The sequence below is a fragment of the Sorex fumeus genome, unplaced genomic scaffold (assembly GCF_029834395.1).
Source record: "Sorex fumeus unplaced genomic scaffold, SorFum_2.1 ptg000047l, whole genome shotgun sequence".
NCBI lineage: Eukaryota > Metazoa > Chordata > Mammalia > Eulipotyphla > Soricidae > Sorex > Sorex fumeus.
This window is the reverse complement of record NW_026606104.1, coordinates 35,063,696-35,091,440: the sequence shown is the minus strand read 5'-3', so window position 1 is coordinate 35,091,440 and position 27,745 is coordinate 35,063,696. Positions and strand designations below refer to the sequence as shown.

General features: G+C 62.4%; 1 protein-coding gene across 3 annotated transcripts in view; it reads right to left on the bottom strand.

Moving 5' to 3' along the window:
• ARHGEF10L (Rho guanine nucleotide exchange factor 10 like) overlaps positions 1–27,745 on the bottom strand; it is a 109,522-nt gene that overhangs the window by 22,354 nt on the left and 59,423 nt on the right. For all 3 annotated transcript variants that reach the window (XM_056122574.1, XM_056122573.1, XM_056122572.1), the window contains 13 exons: positions 27,166–27,274; positions 25,061–25,167; positions 22,979–23,056; positions 22,132–22,311; positions 20,763–20,879; positions 19,762–19,854; positions 19,474–19,647; positions 13,841–13,986; positions 11,981–12,162; positions 10,592–10,707; positions 9,871–9,998; positions 8,750–8,850; positions 4,256–4,377 (listed from right to left, as the gene is read on the bottom strand). In XM_056122574.1, the coding sequence (XP_055978549.1) occupies positions 4,256–4,377; positions 8,750–8,850; positions 9,871–9,998; positions 10,592–10,707; positions 11,981–12,162; positions 13,841–13,986; positions 19,474–19,647; positions 19,762–19,854; positions 20,763–20,879; positions 22,132–22,311; positions 22,979–23,056; positions 25,061–25,167; positions 27,166–27,274 (1,653 nt within the window). The remainder of the gene's footprint in view (positions 1–4,255; positions 4,378–8,749; positions 8,851–9,870; positions 9,999–10,591; positions 10,708–11,980; positions 12,163–13,840; positions 13,987–19,473; positions 19,648–19,761; positions 19,855–20,762; positions 20,880–22,131; positions 22,312–22,978; positions 23,057–25,060; positions 25,168–27,165; positions 27,275–27,745) is intronic.

Here is a 27,745-nt window from a genome sequence, read left to right as displayed (position 1 = left end):
CCCTCCTGTGGGCCATCAGGAGAGTTCAAGAGGGTCACAGGTTAAAAAAAATGTGTAAATTGGGGAGAATGGGAGGGGCACAACAGGAGACCAAGGGGCGAGAGGGTAGAACAGGGCGAACTCAGGAAGGAAACACAGGGGTGAAGGGAGAAGCACCGGGCAGCCCTGCTCCAGAGAAGGGCCACTGAGCTGGTCCCCTGTTGCTCACTCCACGAGGACCTCACAGAGTTGCCCGAGGGTCACAAGTCCCTGCCTGCCACAGGGGGAGAGCGTGGCGTGGGATCCCTCACTGCTCCCCTCTACGCCACAGCCCTGCAAGGCTCCCAGAGTCAGAGGTATGGGTGCAGACTGGGGGTGCAGGGGGTGCTGAGGGCACCGTCTGCAGGGCCCAGGGACACACTGCCGCCGGCTCCTCCCGCTCAGCAGCTCTCTGGTGCCTGGTCACAGGCTTGTCAGTGACCAGGACAGTGGTCAGTGGGAGGCCGTTTGGCACATCCCTGGGCCTTGCGGGGAGCCCAGAACTGGGAGGAACCGGGAGCCTCTGCCGCCTTCGCTGGGTCGGTGCTGCCCTCTGCTGGAGCCGGCCAGTCCTGCTGGAACCCTCCAACACGGAGGGCCAAGGAGAGGGGTCCAGGGACTGACCTCAGCCCCCTGCGTTTAGGAATGGGATGACGCAAGGGGTTGGTGGGGTGGGTGGAGAGGGAACAATGACCAACTCGGAGTCAAACAGCAAGGCAGAGGAAGTCCGTGTCCTCTCTCTCCTGCTGGACTCCACAGAGGCTTTGGCATTTGGGCCCCAAACCCACTTCTGCAGGGCCTGGGATTGGAGGGGGTCCCAAAGCCTGGGGAGTGGGAGGCATCCCTCCCCCGCGACCCTCTGTCCCTGCTTCCCATCAAGTTGCAGTTCTCCGGGGGAATCAGGGATGGGGGTTGGCCCTTTCTGCCGGCCGGATGCACCCTGCACTCAGCCACCCTGTGGGAGGCAGCCCTGGTCCACACGTTTCCCTGGCAACTAGAATGTTGGCCCAGAAGGGGACAGTCGGGGGCCCAGACAGTGACAAGGCTGGTCCAGACTGCTGAGAGCCCACCCACCCGCCTGCCAGTCTCAGCCCAACCGCTCCCAGAAAGCGGCTCCTTGTCTCGAAAGCGGGGCCCTGGCCCTCACCAGGATGGTCCTAGGGAGTAGGGCGTGACGTGGAGCATTTGGTGCTCAGGACCTAGGGGTGGGCACCCGCAGCCTCCCCGCACCCCAGGGCTTCCAGGCACTGTGCATTCAGCTGTCACGGAGCAGGGGGCAGGGCAGAAGAAGGCGAGCCCATACACGGGGCAGTGGCAAAGGCGAACGTCCAGCCCTCAGCGGCCTGGAGCACAGGCCTTCTGCAGGCAGGGACAACAGCCCCTCGGGGGCCCCTGGGGTGGTGCCTCAGAGCAAGCAGAGGCCTCAGTTGTTCTCCAGCCTGTCCCCTGGTGGGCCCTGGGGCTGGGGTCAGGCCAGGCTGCCTCTTCCAAGACAGGCTCCCCCGGTGGGATGAGGGAGGTCCTCAGACACAGGGGAGCTGAGTTCCACAGTTGGGGGTGAGGGTGCCCCCGAGCCCCCAGAGGGGTACTGGCTCCATGCCCTCGGGCCTGGGTGAAAGGGTGCTCCTGGCTACTGTGGCACAGCCAGGATCACCCCCAGCACCAGCCCCCAGCCCGCTCACCCCCTCTCCTGACCAGGGGCCAGGGAGGACAGAGAGACAGAGAGATGGAGACACACACACACACACACACACACACACACACACACACACACCACAGCGGCTTCTGAGCTCTGGGATGGCCCAGAGGGATCCTCCCTGGTGATGAGCTTGTGGACCCCCTTCTGGGCACCCAGAGCCACCAGGTCCCGTCTTTGGAGGGGAACTCGGCTGCCCCCCTCCCCCCTAGGCCTGTGCTTGGCCCTTCCCCCCTGACTGGCAAGTGCCCCTGATTGAGGTCCTGGTGCACCCCAGCCTTGTCCAGAGGCCGTGGATAAAGATGTGAGTGTGTAGCCCCTCTGGTGCAGGCCCCCTCCCTCCCGGCCCACTGCCTCCTGCCGGGCCCCAGCCGGGCCTCAAGGAACCCTAGCCCTGGTGGGGGAACCAGGAGGGCGCTTTCCAGTCTACACGTCCTCGGGGTCTCAAAGAGACACACTTGGAGCTCCTTACCCCCATACCCCACCCCCGGTGTTTAGGGGACTCCAGTGGTGGGTCAGGGGGCCCAGGGGATTCTGGAAGCAATGCCCCCGGTGTGACAGCCTGGGGGGAGGGGACTGGGGCACAGTCCAGGGCCCTGATCACTCAGGGGCCCCTGATTCATCTCCAGGGGCCCCACAAAGCCGGTTCCACCATTGGCCTTGTCTGCAGGCTGCCCTCAGGCCAGGCGAGCAGCAGGCAGGGTGGATCTGACCCATCACCCCTCTGGGCCCCACCCCCAGGGTTCCCCAAGCACTACAGAGAGGAATCCTGCGGGTTCCCTGGAAACATCCGGGGGGCACAGACTGGCCATGCAGGAAGGAGGCGGGAGGTTGCAGGTGTCTGCCATCCCCCTGGGGGGCAGCAGCAGGGCTGGGCTCCCAGCAGGCAGTTGCCACACCCGGACTGGCACCCCACGCCCCAGGGCTAAAGCACCCCCTGAGGCATCCTGCCCGCACTCTCTGACTGCACCAGACCCAGTGCCGAGGACGGACGGGTCCCTCTCACGGAGCCCCACAGCCAGGCTTGGCACGGGACACGACACCGCCCACTGCCGCCACTGGCTGGACACCCAAGACCCCATCCTTCACCTGACTCCCCATGGAATGTCCCCCAGCACCTCCGCTGCCTCCATCAGGGCCAGGACTGTGGGGGGTGGGGGAAGGGGAGCACTTATCAGAGGGGCACGGTTTCAGGGCAGGGGGCAGCTTAAAGATTCACATCAAGGAAAATGTGTTTGAGGCTATTTTTGTCTGTTTGTTTTGGGTCCCACCCAGCGGGGCTCAGGATTTATTCCTGGCTCTATGCTCTGGGATCACTTCTAGCAGGGCTGGCAGACCATAGGGGATGCTGGTTTCGAACCCAGGTTGGCTGTGTGCAAGGGTAGCACCCTACCCGCTGTCCTGCTTGGACCCCTCCGGTAAAACGTTTTAACACACTTTCTCTAGAATCAAAGATAACAAGGGGGAAGGGGGAAGTGGGGTCCCTGACGAATGATGACTGAGATCCGCGAAGCCTGATGGAGCCCTGAGCCTATACCGCCCCCTCCTACCTCTCCCTGCCTCCTGCCAGCCCCCTGGGTCTCGGTGGAAATGCCACCGCCCCCAAGAGGCCCCTCTGACCCTGTGTGGTCTCAGAGCTGCGTCTTTCACCCGCTAACGTGGTTACAGTTCTCTCTCCTTAGTCCCTTGTCCCCACCAGGAGAGGGCCTGGCTCTCCAGGAGACAGAACTCTGCAAAGGAAGGGGCCACGCCAGCTCAGGTCCCATCTATCCTGTGTCCAGCCCAGGCCCCAGCCAGCACTCAGCGGGGGCTCAGAACAGACAGAGTAAATGGATGGATGGCGTGAATGGACGGACGGAGTGAATGTACAGAGAGTGAATGACTGAACAGTGAGTGACCGGACAGTGAATGCACGGACCAAGCTGATGTCTGGAGAGTCCCTCCGGCCCTCCCAGCGGGACCTGCAGCCCACCCGTCTTGTTGCAGGCCCTGTGCTCGCTGTCTCTGCTCCCCTGTGTGCGGTGGGAGGCGGGGCAGGAGCTGCTGCAGAGGGCAGGGTGCCTCACCAGGGCTGGGCAGTGGCGCCCGCATGTCCTGGGTGAGGCGCGCAGGGCAGGGCGGGAGTGGGGCAGAGCCGGGCTCCGGTTCCTGGCTTGGTCCGTCCACACTGGCTGAGCTCACTTTCCTTACCAGGAAACGGGTCCGGATACACCCACTGGTGGGGAAGTTACCAAGATCCCAAATAGGAGCCAGGAGGCAGAGCAGGGACACTGGACTCAGGGGCCACCAGCCAGTTCTACCCTGTGACCTCAGCGGGGTCCAGCCACGGGTCAGCACAGTCCCTTGGGCCCCTTCCAGCCCGGTTTCTGCGCTGGAGTCGGGCCACCGACCGATAAGGTCACTGAGACTTGTTATCAAAATGAGAGAATTTTCCATCTCTCGGCTCCATGGCGGCCCTCCCACCCACCCCCCACCTCTGCTGACTCGCCTGCAGGGGGGCACGGTCACTCTGGAAGGCTCCCCCACAACCACCCTGCTCACCTGCAGGCTGAGGGCCCGGGAGGAGAAGGCAGGGATGCAGCAGGCCAGGATCGGGCACCAGAAGGGGGCTTTGCTCTTCTTATCCTCGTCCGGACACAGCCAGCCCGGCTGGTTCTCCTCCCCTGCGGAGCAGGAAGGAGGGGTGAAACGAGGAGGGGCTGGGGCCGAGGCCTAAGTGGGCAGGTGGGCAAGCAGGAGCCCCTGCGAGGGCCCAGGAGCCCAGGCTGCCCGTTCCTGCCCCTCAGTACACAAATGTCCCTGACCAGGGCTGGGGGTGGGGGTGGGGTTGCAGCTGGAGTGACCATGAGCCTGTCACCCGGTTTCTTGAGACTCGAGTTCTCTACCTGTGGAGCTGAAACGGCGGCAGGCAGACAGACAGACAGACAGACAGACAGATAGACACCCCCACTTTCCTGCTGTGGCTGACTAGAGAGGATCAAAAGCCACCAGGAGGCTGGAGCCCAGCCCCGCGGGGCCCCGCTGCAGGGGGGCCTTGTCTTCCAAGAGCTTGGGACTGGGACGTCCCACCGGAGTGAGGGGCAGTGGGGGCTCTGCATGGCGGAGAGGAAGGCCAACAAGGGGAGGGCGTGCCGACCATGGGACAGGCTCAGACATACCAACACAGCCCCTGGCTTCTGCGGGGGCTCTGCACCCCCCTACCCGCACCAGCATCACAGCCCCAGAGGGAACCCACGAGACCCGACTCTGCCCTCAAGGCCAATCACAGCCTGGCTGGGCATCAGGACAGCTGCAGCCAGTGTGGGTCCCAGGACACCAGCCGGCTTGGGCCGTCACATGTGGACTGGGTAGCATGGATTAGCAGAGGTTGGCATGGCCTGGCATTGATTGGCACACCCGGGCACCGGCCTGGCCAGACGAGCACGGGCAGTGGCACTCATTCTGGCTTGGCATGGCCTGCTGCTCACTAGCATGGTCTGGCACAAACCAGCAAGGGCTGGCACCAGCTGGCATGGTTTGGCATGGGCTGACACATGTGTGTCCGGCAGTGGTTGGCGTGGACTGGCTCAGGCTGGCAGTGTTGTCACAGCACTGGCTGGTCTGGTTTGTCACAGGTTGGCAGGGTCTGGCACTGCATGGCATGTGCTGGGGTGGGTGACCAGAGCATTGGAAGGCTGGCAGGGGTGGCACTAGGTGGCGTGGATCACACGTGGACTGACTCAAGAGCTGCATGGTTTGGTATGGGCTAGTGCTAGTGGCATGGGTAGTACTAATAAGCCTGCCCTGGCACTCACTAGTGGGCATGAGCTGGCTCGACCAGCACTGGTTAGCAGTGCCTGGCACGAGCTGGCACTGACTGGCATCAACTGGCTGGGGTGGCATAGTTGGCACAACCATGAAGGAAAAGCCGACCCTGGCCCAGGTGGGCATCAGCAGGGTGGCCCAGCACTTGAGAAGGACTCTACATGCCTCATACCTTACGAGAAGCAAAACTGTCTCATGCCACCCTCATGGCCCCCAGGGGTGGGAGGGTTCATCCATGTCCTCTCCTGGGGAAGTGGAGGCAGGGGCCAAGCCCATGAGACACAGTGTCCATGGCTGGGATTATAGCTCAAAGAGGGCCACCCCTATGGCCTCACGTCCCCAGGCAGGGACCCCCACGTCCCCCAGCCTCTCCCCGCACATCCCCACCAATCAAGTCCTGCCAATGTATCATCGCCTGTTTTTGTTGTTTTTTTTTTTTTATGATCTGACCTTCTCCTTCCAAATAGCACCTTCCCTGCTTGCAGCTGGGACTGTGGGGAGGAAAAGGAGCTGGAACTCCCCGTCTGCCACTGCTATGGACCCTGTCACCAGGCAGGAGCGCCGAGGAGAGCTGGGAGCCTGCTCGAGACAGTGATGTTAGGGACCAGGGCTGGTTTAGGGCCCCGCTCTATGCTGCACCCATGGGAACTGCCAGCAGCCCACGGGAACAGTGGGCGAGGGGGCCGCCACGGAGAACACAGACTCACGGCGTGACCCAGAGTGGCCACGGAGCCTCTCAGCCACATGTCTCCTGTGGGTGGGGAGGCGAATGCGTCCCACAGCACTGCTGGAGGGGCACCCCGAGGGGTACAGCAGGGAGGGCGGACAGGAGCCCCCCACAGGCCCTTCCCTCTTCCATCTTGGGACTGGCCATCCAGGCCCCTTTCTGGGGAGCCTTCAAACGTGGGATGAATCGGGGGCGGGAGGAGGCGGGACCCACTCTGCACAACCCTGTGTGTGACCCCGGTGGTCACTTCCTCTCTGTGCGTTCCAGACACCCCCTCCCGGGAAGGCCAGCGCAGGGAGAGCATGCACACTTCCCCTACCGTCTCTCGGAGAATCCCAGCCACGTGGCCATCAAGGAGTCCACCCAACACAGCGCTGGCCAGCGGCAGAGCTGGGCCCACACCCGAGAAGCAGGGCCCCTCCATGCCACCGGGGGCCAATCCTCGGAGCACAGGCGCAGGCCCCTGTCTGCCCAGGGACCCCCATGCCTGCCCCTCCTTGCCGAGGTCTGATGGAGCCGCCCCCACCCCGCCCCCCGCCCACAGCACACTGTGTGGGGAGAGAGGTCGATGACGGAACAACATCCTCAGCGAGCAAACGTTTTTCACATCTTCCGTCTCCAACAGGCTCACATTATCCACCCCCGGCCCCAGCCCCCACCAGGCACTGCAGATGAAAAAAAAACAAACCCGCAAAATAAAAGGAACAAATTATTCAGGCCCCAGGGGGACCAGGCATTCAAATAAGATTCCAAATGACTCTCCTTCCAAGAAAACTTCTGCCGCAGTCTCTGGGTGGAAATGAGGGGCAGAGCGGCTCGCGGCAGCCAGGAACGGACTGGACCGTGGCCATCACCCCAACCCCTGGGATGCCTCATGACCCCAACAGGGCCTTGAGCCTCTGGCCGGGCTGCATGGCGCCCCCTGCAGGCCGGGGACTGCATGAGCCACCTTGTCTTCCCACACGCCACGGTCCAGTACCCGGGCAAGCCTCCAGCCTCTGGCCAGGGTCCTTTCACCACACACCCGGCCTTTAGACCTCCTGGCCACCCAGAAACACCCAGCAGAGGCCTGGACAGAAGCCTCTGTGCCTGCTGCCACCAAATCCAGAGCCTCCATCTCCTTCCTACCTGCCGACCACGGAGGTAGCCACAAACACAGGTGTGGGGCCGCAACCTGACCTCGCTCCCCGTGCCACAGGACCTGCCAATCTCCTGCCAATGCTCAGCCTGGACCACTGCACCCAGCTCCCCTCCTGGCTTCACCAAGGCAGGGGCCCTCGCGGCAGTGGTGACAGTCTTGTCACCCCACCTCCCCACTCCCTGCGCCATGCCTGCGTCCCCCACCCCAAGGCAACCCTGAGTGCAGCCCTCAGGCCCCGGCCCCAGCCCAGAGTAGCCACAGAGATGCAACGGGGTTTCTTCATTGCAAGTCCCGGGTGAAGGTCCTGATCCATTTCGAGAACTGTGTACTGAACCTGTTTCTGAAACTGACTGCTGTGGCCAGCAGTGTAGAATGTAAGAAGATCACCCCAGGGGTCAGAGGAACAGACAGCGGGGTGGGCGTTTGCCTTGCACGTGGCTGAGCGGAGTGCAATCCGCATGTAGATCCCTGAGCACAGGGCCAGGGGAAAGCCCAGAGCTGGGTGTGGCCCCAAACCCAAAAAGCCAATTAAAAAAAAGAGAGAGAGATCACACCAGAAAAGAAAATCAAAAAGGTCCATGCTGTTCCGGGCGGCAGGAACTCAAGGGAATCCCGCCCTCCTCACCCCTCCCTCCAGCTCCCAGCTCTGACCTACAAGGACGACAGCACAGCACAGGAGCCCAGGAAACAGACAAGAAGAGGAAGGCCATCACGGTCACTTCAGCCTGAGGGATGGCAGGCGCGTGAAGGACCCCAGGAAAGGAGGGGCAGGGACTGGGCGGGGCTGTGGGTGACCCTGCCCTCCTGCTGGGCCAGCTCTGGCCCTCGCACCCCCCGGCTGTAAAGAGGGGACCTCAAGAGGCCCCCTTCTTGGGGTGACCGTGAGTGTGAAATGGAGAGCTGCACATTGGATGCTCAGAGGCACCATGCTGACGTCACTGTCCACCTGCTCCCATAGGCAGGCACATGGGAGGATGGGGAGCGGAAGTCTGGCCCCTGGTCCCGTGAAGGTGTTGCTGGCTTCCAGTATAGTCACAGGGCTGGACAGCACCAGCGCTAAAGGACAGTGTCCTCTTCCCAGGCCATGTCTCTGCACCCCCCGCCCCGCAGGACCCCCGGGCCCTGTGACTTCACCTCTGTGGGAACTGTGACTCCGAGAGGGAAGGAGGCTTGTCCAGGGCCCCTTGGGGGCACTCGGAACCCCACCACATGCCCACTGCTTCCCCATGCCCAGGCCTGCCTGACCCACCCTATCCATGCCCACACACATACACACACACACACACACACACACACACACTGGGACACCCCCTCTCTGCGCCCCAGGCCCCCAAAGGCCGCGCTCCCCATGTTTCCCACTCACGGAGTCCAATCTTGGCCAAGTGTAGCCTGTTGACCCAGGAGATCTTGCTCAGGGGGTTGGGGGTGATGAAGACGACCATGAAGCTGATGGGGCGCCCAGACCTGCGGCGAGAGAGAGCAGGGGAGGGGTGAGGGGAGCACGGGACTTGGAACATGGCCTGGCCCCTCGGGAATACCTGCCTGCCCTTGGCCCACAGGCCTGGGAGCAAGGGAGGGAGGGAGAGGGCACGTGGGCTGCTCTGGGTGAGCGCCAGGCGTGGCTGGGAGGCTACTGGCCAGGCCAGCCTGTGTCCCAGTGGGCAGGGGCGGGACGTTGGGATCCACAAGGTGCAGACGGGGAGGGGCCCGGGCAGGGCCGGGTGCAGAGCTGGAGCCTCGGACGCCAGACGCGGGTGCTACTCTCACCGCTCCCTCATGCCGCACTGCAGCTGTGGGGAACACACGCTCCCAGCCCTGGAAAGTGCCAGCCACACCTCTCACTAGATGTGCACCAGGAACCCCTGGGGAGCAGGGATGTGGGGCAGATGCTGGCGGCTCAGGAGGTTCCTTCCTGGTGCTGCCAGCAGAGGCCACAGTATCATCTGGGCAACCCCTCTCAGCCCTGGGCAGGCTCTGGGGGAGGGGGGGCCACAGCCTGGTGCTGGGCAGCAGGGCCGGGCCTCAGAGGAGAGCCGGGCCTGGCTCCAGGGGACGGACGGTCCAGTTTCACAGTATAGAGCCAGACACGGTACACTGAACCTAACCTAGAGCCCAGGGTCTGAGGAACCTCGGAACGAGACCCGGGCTTGGCTTGGAAGGAGTCACCGGGCCGCTCACTCCTTCGTTCTTTCTCCCCACAAGGAGACCTGCTCCGTGCCAGATCCACACTGGGCACAGCTCACAGCACGCCCACAGCCACTCCCAGCACAGCTGCACTGGGGGAGACCATGGAACCAGGTTCCTGACTCACTCCTGGGAGACCCACCCAGGGTCCCCTGCATGTCCCTCCCCCAATGCCCCCTCCAAGTCCCTGCCTCAATTCCCCCACCCCCCGCATGTCCCTGCCCCAGGGCCCTCCCGTACCTCCCTGCCCCGGCCCCCATCTCCATGTCCTCCCCACCCCTGCCCAGACCCCTCCCTCACTTGTCGGGCTTGCCGGGAAGCAGGAGCCGGAGGCGGCACTTGTTGGCTGAATGGATCTCCTCCTCCTTGACGCGCATCAGCCTCTGCAGGGCCAGGCACCAGTCCTGAGCCACAGTCATGTTCAGGTTCTAGGGCGGAGGGGGTCAGTGAGGTCAGCACGCGGTCCCTGGCTCCCCGCCAAGCCACAGCAGCTGCCATTGCAACAGTCAGGCACCCCAGGGAAGGGGGACCGGGAAGCCTGCACCTCTTGCCCAGACGGGGCAGAGGGCTGACGCCCCACCCTGGAGCACACCCTCCCCTCTTCCTCTCATGTTCCTGCCTGGGGCAAAACCCAGGAGGGGCTACGAGAGCAACCAGGCAGACAAGAAGCCAGGTCCCCTTCACCTGAACCTGAGCTTCCTGCAGAACCCAGGGCCACCCACTAAACACCCAGAGTCACCAAGTGAGCCTGTTGAGGCCATATTTGGTAGATGCCATGCAGTGTGTGCACTAGAGAGCACACCTGGGCCCTACCTGGCAGGTGCTGTGCAGTGTGTGAATGAGGACAGAAGGGGGCGCTGGTGAGCACGCCCAGCCAGCCCCTACCTGGCAGGTGCTGTGCAGTGTATGAATGAGGACAGAAGGGGGCGCCAGCGAGCACACCTGGGCCCTACCTGGCAGGTGCTGCGCAGTATGTGAATGAGGACAGAAGGGGGCGCTAGCGAGCAGGCCCGGGCCCTACCTGGTAGGTGCCATGCAGCGTGCTGATGAGGAGGGTGATCTGCTCCACCACGGCCAAGTCCTTCTGCAGGTCCTGAAGCTCCTGGAAGAGGCGCGGGGGGCCGAGGTACACCTTGTCTGGGGGGACAGCGGGTGGCGGGGCGGAGACCCAACTCAGCCCCAGGCATCGGGCACACACAGACCCACTCCCTAGCCCAGGGGCCGGCCTTGGAGGAGAACCCTCGGGCCCGCGCCCTGACAGAGGCGCCCATCCCAGGGCCACCCAAGAGGGGGCGGCACCTTCATGGGCCCAGGGCCACCCAAGTGGGGGCGGCACCTTCATGGGCCGCTGGGGCGAGGGGCCTGCCCACGTGGGGGCGGGGCTAGCACACGGCACAGCAAGTGCGGGTGTGTCCCGGCACCAGCCCTGCTCGGACAGGCTGGGGAGAGACTCCAACATGCCCACGGGGGCCCAGAGATCCCCTCTCTGGTGACGCTGGTGCTGGGATCAGGGGCAGAAGCAGGAGAACCAGCACAGGCCGTGTCGGGCAGTGGGAGGATGTGGTCAGGGCCACTGTCAGCCGTGGGAGCTGGAAGGGTGTGTGGGCCACCGGACGGGCCAGTCTTCCCTGCCCGTTTGTGTGACGGGCATCTAAGGGGCTCTAGGGCCAAGCTCTGGGGGAACCAGGTCAGGGTAGCCACCGCATGAGGAACGAGAACAGCCAGGCCCTGGGGAGGGGAGGAGACACGCCCACGAGGATGGGCAAGGAAAGGGCCTGCGGTCACCCGGGGCGGGAGAGCTATGGGAAACATGGGTCAGGTGGCCCCAAGGCCAACAGGCCCTGCCCGTGCCCCCGCCCATGGGTGAGGCGTTTAGGTCACCAGCCATGTCAAGTGATGGACCCACAGCCTCAGCGGAAGGTCGTGATGAGGGAGTGAGGGGCCAGGAGAACCCACCAGCCCTGAGCCTGGCCCCAGAGGGTGCCAGGACAGGGGTCCCCCCAGACCCCTGCAAGGAGGGCACACTGAGGCATGGGCAGCAGCCACACCTACCAAGGTCCACAGGGAGGGAGGTCAGGGCCAGCAGGTGCACAGAGCGAGGACAGGGCCTCTGTATCTGTGGTGTGTGTGAGTGTGTGTGTGTGTCCCTAACCCACTGGGGCAGGGTTCACAGACTCACTCTGGCCCTGTGTCTGTGTCTATGTGTGTGTGTGTGCGTGTGTGTGTACTCCTGTCCCCCCCACCCAGGGCGGGGTGGACAGACTCACTCTGGGCCTGTGTCTGTGTCTGTGTCTGTGTGTGTGAGTGTGTGTGCCCCTGTATGTGAGTATGTGTGAGTGTGTGTGTGTGTGTGTGTGTGTGTGTGTGTGTCCCTGACCCACCCCCCCTGGGGCGGGGCGCACAGACTCACTCTGGGCCTGGCCAGCCACAGAGGCCTTCTTGGCGCCGGCATGCTGGATGAGCACGTTGTCCTTCTCGTAGGAGCTGCCCTCCTGGCCCACCTCCACCACCTGCACCTGGGGCAGCGCCGTGTTCCACTTCACCACGTACTTGGGCCCCAGCGGCACCAGGCTGCTGATCTCCAGCTGGCCCCTGCCGTGACAGAGGGGACAAGGCCCATGGAGCGCCCGCCCCACCACGGCTGCCCGCCCAACCCCGAGCGCCCACCACTCCTGCTGCTCCACATGCCAGCTCAGCCAGGCACCTCGAAGCCCAAGCACCAGGTGTCGGGGACAAAGGCCGGCAGCCAGAGCACAAGCGTCACCAGGCCCCAGCCCCAGGTCCAGAGCCGGGTGTCCCCGGGCCATCCCCCCACCCCCCGCCCCTACCTGTGGTTGGCAGGCCTGGGGAGAGAGACAGGAAGGAAGGTGGTTACTGCTATGGACCGACAGTCACAGGGCTACAGCCGCTGGGGTGGACAGATGCCCCGTAGGGGAGGGCAGAGGGGACCACGGCACGGGCCTTCTTGCTGGGCCCTGCCAGGAGCTTTGCATTACTCTGGACAAGGCCACTGACACTCACAGGTCACGTCACTCTGCCCCACTCACATCTCCCAGCTGGCCCCGGGCACCCGGAAGGAAGCCAGAGAGGCCGGCCCCTGCACGCTATCTCGAACAGAACAGGACTTCGAAATCACACGGCAGCCTGGAGAGGTGTGTGATCGTGTGAGTATGTGAGTGTGGGAGAGAATGAGGATGTGAATGGGTGAATGTGTGTGTGTGGCTGGGGGTATGGCTCAGCTGTAAAGTGCACGCCTCACACAAAGAGAAAGAATAATAATAATTATGATGATGACAATGATAATGAGTGAAATGTGTAAATGAGTCCAAGTCCATGAATGAAGGCCTGTGAATGGGTGTGTGAGTGAATGAGTGAGCGAGTCGATATGTGAGTGAATGGGGGAGTGTGGGTCTGAGAGTGTGTGGCTGGGTGTATAAAGTGAGTGAGTGAACGGGTATGAGTGAAAGCATGAGAATGATGGGTCTGTGTGTGAATGAGTGAGCGGGCCAGTGTGTGGCTCAGTGAGAGGGTCTGTGTGTGTGAGTGGGTGGGTCTGTTTGTGACTCAGTGGGTCTGTGTAAATGGGTTTGTGTATGATTGGGTAGGTCTCTGTGTGTGTGAGTGGGTCTGTGTGTGAGCGAGTGGGTCTGTGTGTGAGCGAGTGGGTCTGTGGGGGGCTGGGTCTGTGTGCAAGTGGGTCTTGTGTGAGTGGATCTGTGTGTGATCGAGTGAGAGCTGCTCGACTAATCACCGCTGCACAGATCTGAGTCCCCTGAGAGAATCCCGTCTTGTCTAAGTGTGACCTTGCACAAAGTAACTGCACTGTAGCACCGTCCTCCCGTTGTCCATCGATTTGCTCGAGCGGACCCAATAACGTCTTCATTGTGGGACTTGTTGTTGTTACTGTGTTTGGCATATCAAATACAACACGGGTAGCTTGCCAGGCTTTGCCATGTGGGCGAGATACTCTCGATAGCTTGCACAAAGTAAGGACTCAGTGACTACCTGGCAGGGCCAAAAATGGCTGGGCATGGGGGAGAAACGGTCAGTGCCTGAGCAGCGGGCTCGGGGCTGGACACAGAACATCCCCTGGGCTTAGTGTCAGGACTCGGGAAGGGAAGGAGGCGTCACAAGGACAGCCGCTGCCCCAGGCCTCTCAGAGGGGGTTGAGGCCCCTAAAGTGTCGGTTTTTGGCAGAGCCCCGAGAGGGAGGGGCGGGGAGCTGGCACATGGGGGGGGGCAGCACAGGGGGCGGCCGGGGCCCACTCACTTGAAGTTGATGTTGGCACAGACCAGCATGTCGTTGAGCAGGAAGACCCGACGCTCCTTGGACTTGATGAGCTGCCCACGGTCCCCGTACACCGTCTCCGTCAGCGTCTCACACAGGAGCAGCTGCCGCTGGCCCGATGTCAGCAGCTAGGGGTGGGCACAGGGCACGGTCACACACGGGCACACGCAGGGACAGGGTGCGGGGACTGGGAAGGAGGTCGGCTGGCGTTCTCTCTCCCTCTCTCCATTTCTCTCTCCCTCCCTGCCTCTCTCTCTCTTCCTCTCTCTCCCTCTCTTTCTCTATCTCCCTCTCTCCTTCTCTCTCCCTTTCTTGTTCTCTTTCTCTCTTCCTCTCTCACTTTCTTCCTCTCTCCCTCTCTTCCTCTTTCTTTCTCTCTTTATCTCCCTCTTTCCCTCTCTCTCCCTATCTCTTTCTCTCTCGTTCTCTTCTCTCTCTCTCTCTCTCTCTCTCTCTCTCTCTCTCTTTCTCTTTCTCTTCACCTCACTGCCAAGTGTGGCCTCCACCTCTGCCAGTCGGATGGAGGGATACAGGGCTGAGTCTGGGGACTGGCAGAGCCCAGTGTCAAAAGAAAATAGAACCCACGGCTGAGTTTGCAAGGATTTCAAGACAGCAAGAGCAGAACATTCCAGCAAAGGTGGGGCCCTCCCAAGAGTGGCCCCAGGGGAAAGGCCAGCCCTGTGTGGCACCCCTACCCCCGCACCCTCACCCGCAGGGCAGCCTCAGCCGGGGCTAGGGTCAGACCTGCCGGCCAGGAGTGACCCCGCCCAAGTTCAAGCAACATGCCAGGGGTTGCTCCTGGGCACTCAGGGTGCTGCCCGCAACCAAGACAACAACAAAAACTAAAGACCCAGAGCCAGAGAGGTGACAGTGGATAGAGTGCTGGCCTGGCATGCACCAACCTGGCTTGAACCCCGGCACCTCACAGTGTCCCCCAGGCCCTGCCGGGAGGGATCCTGAGCACAGAACAAACACAAAACGTCAGCAACGAGGCCTAAAGCGATAGCACAGCGGGCAAGGCATTTGCCTTGCACGTAGCCGACCCGGGTTCGATTCCCAGCATCCTATATGGTCGCTCGAGCACCACCAGGACTAATTCCTGAGTGCAGACCCAGGGAGTAACCCTGGTGCATCACTGGGTGTGACCCAAAAAGAAAAAAAAAATCAGCAACAACAGAGGAATGGCATCCAAACAGCGGGTTTGGACAATGAGACCGTGGCTGAGTTCCCCCTCCCCCGCCCGCTGTGGGGGATGCTGGCGGCCTCGAGCTGCCCAGGGACCACAAATCTCAGGCTGGACACCAGGAACTGTGGCCAGCACCGAGACTGACGGGAAAATGTCTCGCCTACAGGGCAGATTTAGGGATAGGGACGCGGTCAGCAAAATTCACCGCCCCAACCCATGACCCAGATGACCTTCTTCTATGCCTTTTTGGGGTGGGAACCGGTGGTGTGGCTCAGCAAGTGGCCTGCAGGGGTCACTCCTGGTAGCACCCAGGGGGCCACATGGTACCTGGGATCATACCTGGCGCTTGTGCAGGGAAAGCATGCACTTGGGTCCTTCCAAGTATCAAGACCCCGACAACCATTGTAATCCTGTCCCTCTTTCCCTATTACCCAATGGAAAGGGCCAACCAGCACCAACCCTTCCTGTTCTTCTACCAAGAAACCTGTCCCTCGGGCCTGCACATGGGTCTGCAGGAGCCAAAGGCCATGGTGAACGGACCACGGAACTTCCCACTTGGCATCTCAGGGGCCTGACAGTCCCAGGAGGCCGTAGGCTGAAGTCAGGCCCTTGCTGTCCCCACACTAGGTCCCAGCTTGCCTCTGGGAGAGACTGAAACCCACCAGGCCCTGCTGCTCCTATCACAAGGAAGACCAGGGGTCCTCGGGGACCCCCTACCCAACGCTAGGGCTGGGGACTACTTCCCGCAGCTTCCAACAAACTGGACATCATTCCATGACTGCACGGCTGCACCCCGGGGGTACGCGTGTACCCAAACAGAGCGCCTAAGTTTCGGGCAGCCCCTCTCAAAACCTAGAGGCGGCTTCGAAGAAAATAAAGGAGAAATAGGGGATGCAAACGGGAGCCCTGCTGTTGCACAAACAGCCCCGCAGGACCGAGTCAGCACATTGGGAAAGGAGCTGCGGGTTTCGCTGGGGGCACGCCCAGTTTCATTTCTGCTCCTGCCAGTGGTTGTCAGAGGAAAATCACTACCAAGTCCTCAAAACTGGCTGAGGGGTGGGGGAAGGTCCCTGGCAGGGGAGAAGGTGCAGAATAGGCCCACCAGCTCACTCTCCAACGCACCCCATGGGCCTCAGACATGCCATATACACTTGACAGGTGGGGAAAGTGAGGCTCAGGGCCTTCTATTCCTGCCCCAACACCAAACAGGGCTTCCCGAGATCCCAGAATTGCCCACGTCTCCCCAATGCCCAGGCGACAAGGGCAGCCAGCAGGGAGGGAAGAGCTTTGACTGCCCCGGGGAGTCCTTGTCCCCACCCAACTCTCCCCGTGGAGGCTGCCCAGGCAGAGAGAGAGGAAGAGATGCCCTCTCCAGCTCAGATAGAGAAGGGAGCACCAAATAAAGGGTGTTGGGAGGATCCTCCCAGGATGAGAGATACATGCTGAAAGTAGACTATAGACCGAACATGATTGCCACTCGATGCCTCTTTTGCAAACCACAGCACCCAAAAGGAGAGAGAGAGAACAAGAGGGAATGCCCTGCCACAGAGGCAGGGTGGGATAAGGGGGATGAGGGGTGGGAGGTTATACTGGGATCTGTGGTGGTGGAAAATGGGCACTGGTGGAGTGATGGGTACTCAATCATTGTATAACTGAAACCCAAACACAAAAATTTATAAGTTCTACAACTGTACCTTATGGTGTCTCACTAATAAAAATTAAAATAAAAAATTAAAATAAAAATAAAAAAAAGAGACACCCTCTCAACGGCAGGAAGGAGAGGCCAGAAGGCACCACCCCTGTATACAGAGACCACTCTGTGCCAGCACGGGGGTGCTCTGACAGAAATGTCTGGGCACAGGTGAGCACAGATGGGCATGCCTGGCAGAGTCGCATACAGACAGTACTTCCTGGCAGTACCTTTCAGGGCGTGTTTGGAACACCCTGGTGTGAGTGAACACGGAATGGGACGAGTGGGCACACACTTCCATGGGGAAGCATAGATTGGCACAGGTGAAAACATGCTGCATTCATTGGCATAGACTCGGGTAGGTGGGCACTGCTGGCACGCCTTGTCCTGGGTGGGCATGTGCATAGACTCGGGTAGGTGGGCACTGCTGGCACGCCTTGTCCTGGGTGGGCATGTGCATAGACTCGGGTAGGTGGGCACTGCTGGCACGCCTTGTCCTGGGTGGGCATGTGCAGGCACTGCACCAGGGAATGCACCTGGGGTGGACTGCACCAGTGAACACACACTGGCATGGATTGGCACCAGCTAATCTGCACTGGCACAGGCCAACAAGGGTTGGTATCAGATGATGTCCATCCTTGCTTGGCACAGGTTGGCACAGGCTAGCATGTGACTGTGTGGGCTGGCAATGATTGGCATGTGAGGCACAGTATTGACTGGCATAAGCTGGCAAAGCTGGTGTGGTGTGACTTGGCTCAGGTTGGCCTGGGTGGCACTGATTGACATGGGGTAGCATAGGGTTGTTATTGACTGGCCCAGATGGCATGAGTTGGCAAAAAATTGTTTGGGCGACACTTTCTGGCACACAATGGCACAGACATGAATCACGTAGCATGAGGTGGCATGGACTATCACCAGCTGGCATGGGGGGGCAGATTGGCACTGGCTGGCATAGCTCAACATGGGATGGCATGGATTGTGCTGAATGGTATAGACTATGGTTGGCACCAATTGCACGTGTTAGCATGTACTGTCATGTGACAGAGCATGCTGGCATGGTTGGCACAGGTTGGAACTGACTGGCATGAGGTAGGAGACTGGTGCAGATTGGTACCAAGTGGCACAGGTGGTACAGATTAACATGGGTTGGCACCGACTCCACGTGTTGGCATGTGCTAGCACATGTTGGCATGGGTTGTTGCTGATTGGCATTGGGTGGTATGGGGCACTGAGGATTAGCAGTAATGGGCAGAATCTGGCAATGGCTGGCTCAAGCTAGAATCTGTGGACAGTATGGCATGGGGGCATGGTTGAATACTAGTGGGCAGAGACTGCCATGGTGGGCACTGGCAGGCATCAATGCACACAGATTGGCACTAGTTGGCATGACTTTGCATGGGCATAGGCACAGACTAGTTGGCATAGGCTGGTTTGCGAGGGCAAAGGCTGGCATAGGTGGCATGGGTTGGCAGTCTGACATGGATGGACGCTGACTGGGACTAGACAGCACAGCCTGGCACAGGTGGGTACGGGCAGACACAGCCCAGATAAAGTCTTTTTGGGGAGCGACATCCCAGAATATAGATGTGGGGGCCTGGAGTAGGGAGGACCCAGTGGCCCCACTACAGAAGGATCCTCTAGGAGGGAAGGTGCCCTTGCCCGGCCCCACCCTGTGGAACAGGCAAAACAAGCCCTGGAGGTCAGGGGTCACCCCAGGGACAGGCCCGTGTGGGCCCCGGGAAGCCAGGCCAGTTCTGCAGAGCCTATGAGAAGGCCCACAGCTCTGAGTGTTGGGGCTCTCTCCACAGCTACTTCCATCTGCTGACACCCGCCATATGGGCACACGAGTGAAGAGTGCTGAGATGCCAGAGCCCAACAGGACCCTGGATCCTACCTGCACTGTCAAGGCTGGGGTGGGTGGGGGGGTCCACACTGGCATGTCAAGCGAGAGCCTGTGGAGGACTCTAGAATAATGGCCGTGCCTGACTCTGCTGATGCCAGGAGGCGCCTCCCCAGGGGACTGGAACCCCCCAGCCTGGCCCTGTTCTGTGTTCGGGGCACACAGACCCACCACACCCCTTCCCGTAAGAACCACGCAGGGCCCTGTGTATGTGCCAGAGGTCACTTTGCCCTGGCCATTCCAGTCTAGCTCCACCCTGCGGGGGGTGAGAGGGGCCACCAGGGAAGCAGCGGTGACTAACTTTCATGTCCCGGCCTTGGACTTTGAAAATCACAGCATTCTACGGACTCATTTGAAAAGCCTTTTTCAATTTTGACTATTCCAAAGTTTCAACTGCAAAACACCTAGCACCAGTTTTTTTTTTTCCTCTTTGTATCTTTCAAAAACAACCCAGGTGGGAGTCTCCAAGGGCTCAGGACTCCAGGGCCACTGTCCTTTGCCGGGAACCTGGCCAGAGGGCAGTGGGGATGCAACTGGGCCCCCCTCGATTCACAGGGAGCAGGTGAGGTTCAGAGAGGCTAGGGGCTTCCCCGGGGCTCCACAGCAAGCATGAGGGAGGAGGGCGGAATATGGAGACTCTGGCACCCAGTGTCGCAAGCATCATCCCAGGACAAGCTTCCTGGTCCCTTTCTGGCACCCGCTCTGGTGAATAAAAGCTGCTGGGGTCCTGAGTGGCGTACAGTCGGGGATGTGAGAGAGACTGGCCCTGCGAGAAGGCAGGTCGACCCCCGGGATGCGGGGAGCCTCCTCTCGGGGGGACAGGGGTCGCCGGCTCTCACCTTGTTGAGGCTGCTGCGGTCGCTGACGCTCTTGGTCAGCTGCTGGATCTCGGCCACCTGGTCGGCCAAGCGCTTCTGCTCGTTGAGCTTCTCGGCCAGCGTCTCCAGCTCAGTGAGGGCCAACTGCAGCGAGAGCCGGTCCGGGTGGCCCCGGGGCGTGTTCTTCAGCATGTCCTGTCGGGGGCCCAGACAGAGCGTCAGGCCAGAGGCTCCCCCCCCCCCCCCACACACACACCCAGACCTGCTGGGAGGCTGCAAGGGGGGACGGGTGCAGGGGGCCCCGGGTACCTGGAGCAAGAGGATGAACTGCGGGAAGCGCTGGATGGGTTTCACCATCAGCCCGTAGAGCGTGACACGGTCAGGGCTGCACAGCTGCCGCCGCTGTGGGAGGAAGAGAAAGAGACCCCCCCACCCATCACTCAAGGGCCTCACAGCCTGGGCGCCACCCGATCACCCGAGGCTCCTCAGCCTGGGCTTCCTGGTCGCTCGAGGCGCTCACATCCTGCGTTCTTCCTCCAGGCCTGGGACTCTACTTGGCCTCCAGCCCAGGGGAAGCACATGAGGGTCCCCAGCTCCACAGCCGGGGTGCCTGCATTCCACTCTCCCCTCTAAAAACATTAGCTGGCAGAGTTGCCCAAGGGGCTTCTAGAAGGCTGGAGACGGCCGCCCCTGGGAAGGTGCAGTCTAGCCCACAAAGACCCGGGTCAGGGCAGCTGCTTCCCGCCCACTGCCCACCCGCTGCCCATCCCTTGAGCCTGCTCTGCTGGTACCCACCAGGTTGCTGCTATCATGAAGCCCCCGGCCTGCATTCTGCCTGGCCGGCAGCCACTGGGCCTGGGCCTACAGGCCTTGAGCCTTCTCTCCCAGGACCACTGCAGGCTGGCCCACACCTCCGTGCTAAGACAACCCCTCCCCCATCGCCCTCCGGACCCTGGGCCCGAGCCCCTCACAAAGTCACCCTGAACCATATGGGGGAGGGCAGTGGCCGCCAGGCAGGGCTAGCGATAAGGGAGGGGCTTCCTCATCTGACAGCGCCTGCCTGGGAATCCTTCTCCTTCGGGGAGGCTGTCTACAGCCACACGAGGTCTGTGGTCAGCTGACGCCCTGAGGAATTTCCCTCCAGGACAGCTGAGCCCCATCCCCCGTCCCAGGCCCTGGGCAGAGGAGCGAGGCCTTAGAGAGCTGGATCACCCCCACCCCCACCGAACAGGCGCAAAGCGAGGCTCTGCCCCCAGAGCTGGGCCCCAGCCCCCTCATCCTCCCCCCCCAAGGCACCCGCAGAGCCTCACCTTGAGGAACTCCAGGAAGGCAGGCTTGGTGAGGCAGGCCTTCTTGATGATGGACATGGCATTGGTGAAGTTGTTCACATAGTCACTGTACACGTCCAGCACCATGGACTTGGAGAACTGCGGCCCCCCCCAGCCCGCGGGTCAGGTCAACACTGGGGGTGGGCGGCCAGCAACGCCCCCCCCCGCCCCCATGCTCCCCTCTCCATAGCCTTGAGCTCAGGGAACCCGTCACCCCCAAATTGGGATATCCATCACCCCCTGAGTCAGACTACCCATCACCCCCCAAGTTGGAGTACCCATCACCCCCTGATTTGGGGTACCCATCACCCGCTAAGTTGGGGTATTCATCACCCCCCTGAGTCGGGGTACCTGTCACCCCTGAGTTGGGATACCCGTCATCCCCCTGAGTCAGGGTGCCCATCATCCCCAGAATCGTCACCCACCAAGAAGCCACCTGACTCCCCAGGTCGCGGGCCGGTGGGCTGTGGACAAGCGCATGTAGGGGTGGTTTCCCTGGCCCCAGCTGCCAGCCTCAGCTCCACCTCTCCCTTCCCTTCCTCCTGGCTCCCAGCAGCAGTCAAGACCCGGTGGGCCCCTGCCCTCAAGGCAGGCTCAACACCATTCACAAGGGGAGGGTCCGCCTAGCCCCTTGGAGACACCCACCAGGGCCTGAGGTTCTGAGCACTGGGGCACAAACAAAAAGGGGGGCTGGGAAGACCCAGCCTTTGATCTGAGGCAGAACACTCGCCCGGCCGGCCCACCGGGAGACCCGGGGCTCAATCCCCAGCAGCACAGGGAGGAAAAAAATGACATTTGGGCAGAAATTCCAAAGACCTCCATCAGATCAAGGTGAAGCATCCAGGGGCCAGAGAGACAACAGCACAGCGGGGAGGGCATTTGGCCTTGCTCACGGCCCAACCCGGGTTCCATCCCCCACCTCCCATATGGTCCCTTAAGCACCGCCAGGAGTGATTCCTGAGTGCAGAGCCAGGAGGAACCCCTGAGTATCGCCAGGTGTGATAAAAAGTAAAAGGGGGTAAGTTCCCCTGACAGCCTGACGGGGACCCCACCTGCCACTGGACAAACCCCAAGTTTGGCACATACCCCCTCACTGCGCACATGGGGATGCCCGGCCCGGAGCACGCCCGCCCAGGGCAGGGAGCAGGGCCCAGTGCGGGACAAGCGCCCATGTGTCTGCCCCTGTACCCCGCTTCCCGGGGACCGAGGCATGGTCCATCAGGCCAGCACGAGGCCTCGGGCCTCCCCCACACACCACAGCTGAAGGTCTCTGGGGTCTTCCCGGTGCCCAGCCCTGAGTTGGGAGTTGGAGGGACACTCAGACCCCCATGGCAGGCTGGGGGCCACCTACCGAGGCCACGAAGAGGTCCCCAATCTTCTCGGTGGCATCCCACTCGGCCACGCGGGAGGACAGGGCGATCTGGAACATGGAGTGACAGTGCAGGATCTCCCTCACGCGGAAGAACACCACCTGGCACTTCCGCAGGCTCAGCGCCTTGGGCTCCATCTCCACCAGCGGGTTGCGGTAATCCTGTGGGACAGCCCGGAGGCGGCAGTGGAGGCAGCGGGGTCAGCGCCCAGCACTCTGTGGGCTGCGGATGGCAGGCTGCCCCCACCCCTGTCTGTCTTTTCAGAAGGCTCCACAGGGATGGACACAGCATCCCGGTGCCCTGGCTCCTGTAGACCCTCCCCCAGGCTGGCCTAGGGCCCGCCGTGTACCCGGGGGGCCCAGCCAGGTCCCTGGACCCAAGAGCTACACTCCACCAGGTGCCACCTTCCTCCCTAGCTGCCTGACCCTCCCGTGGGAGCGGAAGTGAGGGTCCCTGAGCACCCCCCAGCCCACCCCAACAGCCCCTTCCCTAGGGGCCTCGCTGCCAAGACCCACCCTCCAGGGCTGCGGGCTACAGACTGGGGGTCGAGGTTTGGGGAGGGGGAGACAGAGGTTCAGCCCCCAGTACCCCGGGGGGCTCCCTCGGTGGGAGGGGGGGTCCCACGGTTGCTCCCACACGGTCTCAGAACCAGAGCCAGCTCATGAGAACACCCAAGCAGTGCTAGTGTCCCTCAGGCACCCCCATTGGAGGTCCAGCCGGCCCACACGTGCACTGGCTGTCACCCCATCCTAAACTGCTGTCCCCAACACTCCGTGCCAAGTGTCCTGAGTATCCGCCCACCGCCTGCCAGAGGCCCTGGGGTCATACCTGGAGCACCCGCTTCAAGGAGTCCACGTAGCTGCCTTCACTCTGCACAATGGAGCCCAGAATGTGTCTGCGGACCACCTGCTCAGGCCGGAGAGCCAGTCAATCAGTGCCACGCAGGATGGGTAGGATGGGTAGGACCCAGGGGCTCTTCTCCCAGGGGCCGGGGCCACCCTTGCTGGGCTGCAGGGAGGGTTCGAGACCCCAACCCAGGCTGGTGGCCACCTTCCCCTCTGCCTCTTCTGGGCCGCTGTGAGTCGGGTGGGATTGAGCCATACCCAGCTCCCTACCCAACCACCCTGAGCCAGGCAGGAGACCCAGCACGGAACAGGGCGGCGGCAAACATGCTGTACCAGGAACGGGCCCCCCCAGCTCTGCGGAACTGCTCCAGGCCCAGACCTGAGAGCATCCAGGCGGCTCTGCTGGGGGGGTCAAGGGCTCGCTCGCTAGGCAGCCTCAGGTGAGTGACCTCAGAAGGAGCCTGTCCCCCTGGGTCAGGATGGAGAGACTCCACCCCGAGTGACAACCCCGCCCTGCCCCTAACGGTCTCTGTGTCAGGATGTCCATAGCTGTGCCAGACATGTGCCCCCTTCCTCAGCCCACCTCACTTCAGTGGAGTGAGGGACGGGGTCTCGGGGGATGAGAGACATCCCCGGCCCTGCCCACCCTATGTATGCCAGGAGCCACCCTCAGCTCTGAGCACTGGTGAGGGTGCCCCAGGGAGAGCGGGGCCTGGAGGGACCCCCAGACTGGGTACTCTGGGGCACACACAGAGCAGGCAGGTGGGTGGGCTGACCCCAGCCAGGGTCGGTCTCCTAGGGTGGGAGGTAGCATCCTGAGCTCAAGGACTGGCCAGTGCCGCTTCCCCGCCCAGTGGCAGTGTGGGCTGTGGGAACCAGCAAAGCCCAGCACGTCTGCGAGAGCTGCACACTGGCACAACCTGGCAGGTGGCAGCACCGGCTGCTGTGGGATGAGAGCGGCTGACACGGGTGGGCACAGGTGGGCAGGGACAGGACAGACTGGCACGGATACTGCTGGCATGGGTGGGCATGGGCTGGCACTCGCTGGAACATGTCACACAGCCTAAGGTGGGCTAGCACACGTTGGCATGTACAGGGCATGGGCTGGCACTCGTGGGCATAGGCTGGCAAGGGCTGGCACCAAATAAAGCATCACTGGCTTTAGTTGGAACGATGAGGCAAAGTCTTGCATGGGCTACATTAGTTGGTAGAAGTTGGCATTTGTTGGCATGAGAAGGTACTGACTGGGAGGCTGGCACGGGTTAGCATAGGTGGCAAAGACTACAGGGGTTGACATGGATTGGCACAGACTGGCATTAGCCATCACTGGTGGGCACAAGGCTGCATGGGTTGGCCCGTGCTGGCACTAGTGGGCACAGACTGGCCAGAGCTGCTGGAGATGGGTGTATGCTACCATCGGTACCTCAGGCTGGTACCTGTGGGCACTGCTGGCATGGGTAGGCATGGGCTGGCACTAACTGGCAGTGTCACACAGCCTGGCCTGGGGTGGCATGAGTTGGCTCTTATAGGCATGGACTGGCACTAGCCAGTGGTCCTTCTCAGCTCAGGGATCTGACCAGTGCCACCTCCACCCCACCCCTGCCACCAAAGCCCATGGCAGGAAAGGTTGCTGCCACGGAACCAGCAAAGCCCTCCTGGGTCCCTCAGGTGCCCACATGGATGCCTGTGCAGGCCCCATCCCTGCGCACACGGGCTGGGAAAGGCAGCCAAGGCGGCTCAGTCCCTCCCTCCGGGGAACATGGGGACAGGAAGACCTCCCAGGGTCCCGCGGGGAGTGGGCAGCTCCCTGAGCTGGGTGCAACGGGCGCTCCTCTACCAGGGGAGCCCCACCACCCTACCAGGAGCCCAGGAGTGGCGGATCTCCTTCCCGGAGGGGGAACAAGAACTGTAAGAGCAGGGCCCCCGCAGGCCCCAGGACACGGCGGTCCCCAGGGAACCGCACAGGCAGTCTCCAAAACCTGGCAGAGACCCCCGTCCTGGCTCCCCCTGCAGGCCCAGCCCTCTGTGTGCCCCCCCACCTACATTCCCTGCCCCTCGCACACACCTGCTGAGGGCTCAGCCCCTCTGGCATGGGGCCCAGTTCCGGGGCTGGGGGCTTGATGTCCGTGACGCTGACCTCCAGGAGCCCCATGTCCTCGTCCTCTGAGTCACCTGGAAAGTCAGACGGGCTGGTGACCCCGGCACCGAGAGCCTCGCAGACCGTCATCCCAGCGACACACAGCCCAGAGGTCACCGTGGACTCTGGCAGATGGCATTCACCCAGCATGCTCCAGACCAGCCGCCCGCGAGGAGCTAAGTGCCGGCCAACACTGGGCCACGTCCTGCGGGGGGCTCGGCTCGCCGATCCTCTCTGCCACGAGTCACCGGCCTCGCTCAGCCCGTGTGCTGCTAGCCAGGCGGAGACCGGGACACCCGTGTCCCCATCCCTGGGCACTAAAAATAGTTTCCCCCCGGGCGCCTGAGAGGAGGGTGAAAATCAGCCGGGAAGAAGGGGCTGTCTGGCCTGGTGTTTCCATCCTCTGTAGCAGAAACAAAATGCAAAACACCCTTTCCCTAAAAGGGAGAACATTCAACTGCCATCTGGGCCCCTGGGGGAGCGAGGATGGGCCTCGGAGGGAGGGCAGACTGGGGGGCAGGAACAGAGGGGCCCGGCACCCACAGAGACCAGGCCCCCGGGAGCTGCGCCCTGGCTGGTCCTGGCTCCAGCCACCAAGCCACGGCAGGACATAAGAAAGAGAGAAGTGGGGTGTCGCCTAGGGGGGCCAGCGGGGACCCCCCCACGCGGGCCCTTACCTGAGCAGGAGACAGAAGAGGAGGAGGAGGAGGGGCAGCGGCCCAGGGGCCGGGGGTGGGGGTGGGGGAGGCCCTCCTGCCTGGCCCACATGATGCTGCGGGCATCGCCGCGCACCCACCCCAGCCGCGGACCCGGCCGCTTCCGCTTCCCCCACGCCACGCTGGGCAGCATTCTTGGCCGGTGATTCGAGCGCGGCCGCGGCTATTAATAACGGCTCTGGGGGGAGGGCCACTGGGGAGAGGCTCCGGGCAAGCGGGCGGGAGGGCAGGGCCCAGAGGAGGTGGACCGGGAGCTGCTCCCCCGAGGAGGAAGCAGTTCCTTGGCCTGCCCCTGACCTCACTGAGGGCCTGTGCACCCCTCAAAGGCTCAGCCCCGCACGCAGCCGTGGGAAACCCACCCCTCGGGGAAACAAGGGAACACGCATGTGGGATCACATGGGCTGTCAGCCCACCTGCTCTGGGTATGCTGAACTGTGCCGTCCGTCAGGGGGGGAAACTGAGGCAATGAGGAGTGGGGCAAAGAGCACCACCTTCCCTGAGGGTGCTGAGTCTGCCTGGCTCAGAAGCAGCCTGTGCTGAACTGGCCTGGGTGTGGCCCCAGTGAGGCCCTGTTTCCTCTCCTCTGCAGCTGCCCAGGGTGGGTATGAGGACTAGGCAAGCACCCGCAGAGAGGAAAGTCGGCTGGCACGCAAGAAACACGGAGAATGCTGACATCCAAGAAAGCTTCCGCTGAGGGCCTTCGCGTCCTGTCTCAGGGCCTTTGCATGTGCCAGCTCCCAATCAGGATTGCCTGTGCACTCCCCTGACCTGGGCTTTCCATCCCGCTTCTCTGCCTCCTTTGCCCTGACCTTCTGTTTCCATGTCCCCCCAGAGACACATCCTCTGCACTCCCACCCAGGGCTCCCCGTGTGTACCCCACCGTACCCCTTATCTTCCATAGACAAAGCCTCTCCAGCGGGAGGCCGGCCCTACTGTGGTACTGCGTGATCATACTCTGGGGTCCAGAACCCCAGGACCAAGCGGGCACCCCTCAGACCGAGTCCCGGAGGCTGGGCCCAACCAGCGAGCATCATGCAGTCACTTCCTGCCTGGAGCGGCGTGGGAAACGCCACCTCACCCAGCCAGTGGCCCGGGCCAGCACTGGGCTAATGGGGCTGGTGGGGAGGGGACGAGATGGCCAGAGCAGCAGGCCAAGTGCACAGCGGGGACCCTGAGAGGAGACGGCCACACAGCCAGCAGGACCGGGGAACACTGCCCAAGGAACCCTGGACGGGAGAGCAGTCGCGCTCCCAGCCCCTCGTGGCCCTACCCCCAGGCCCTCTGGGCCTCGCCCCGAGCCCCTCCAGCCCGGCTCACCGAGGACGTCCTTCCTGTGCAGGAAGGACACTTTGCGCAGGACAGCGATCCTGGTCTTCTCCAGCCCGTCCTTGGTCCCGCTCTTGGCGGCCTTCATGAGCTGGGTCATCTGGGCAAAGGCAGAGCAGCTCATCAGAGAAGCCGTGGAGGCACCTGGGTGGGGGGGTGGGGGTCTGTCCCACCCCCTCCCCAGCCAGGCCACAGGCCTTGGGACCCCAGGGAGGTGGCCGGGGCGGTGAGGAGGGAGAGTGAGAGAACCTGGGCACCCACGACCTGCCTCAGGGACGTCAGGGGGTGGCAGGGGCTGGTTCCTTCTCTCTAGATGCAGGGGAAGGTGCGACGGCCGGGCCTGTTTTCCCATCCCATCCCCACCACTTCCCCAGGGGGGCCCTGACCTCACGCTGCAGCCTCAGTTTCCCCAGGGAGACCCAGCCGGGCCTGGGAGGAACAGATGGGGTTTCGGGGAGGTGTGGTCTGCTGGGGAGGGGCAGGGTGGGGTGGGGGGTGGGGGGAGGAGAGACAAAAGGGGCTGGGCAGAGCCCGGCGTCTGCTTTAGGGCCAGAGGAGGTCTCGCAATCCC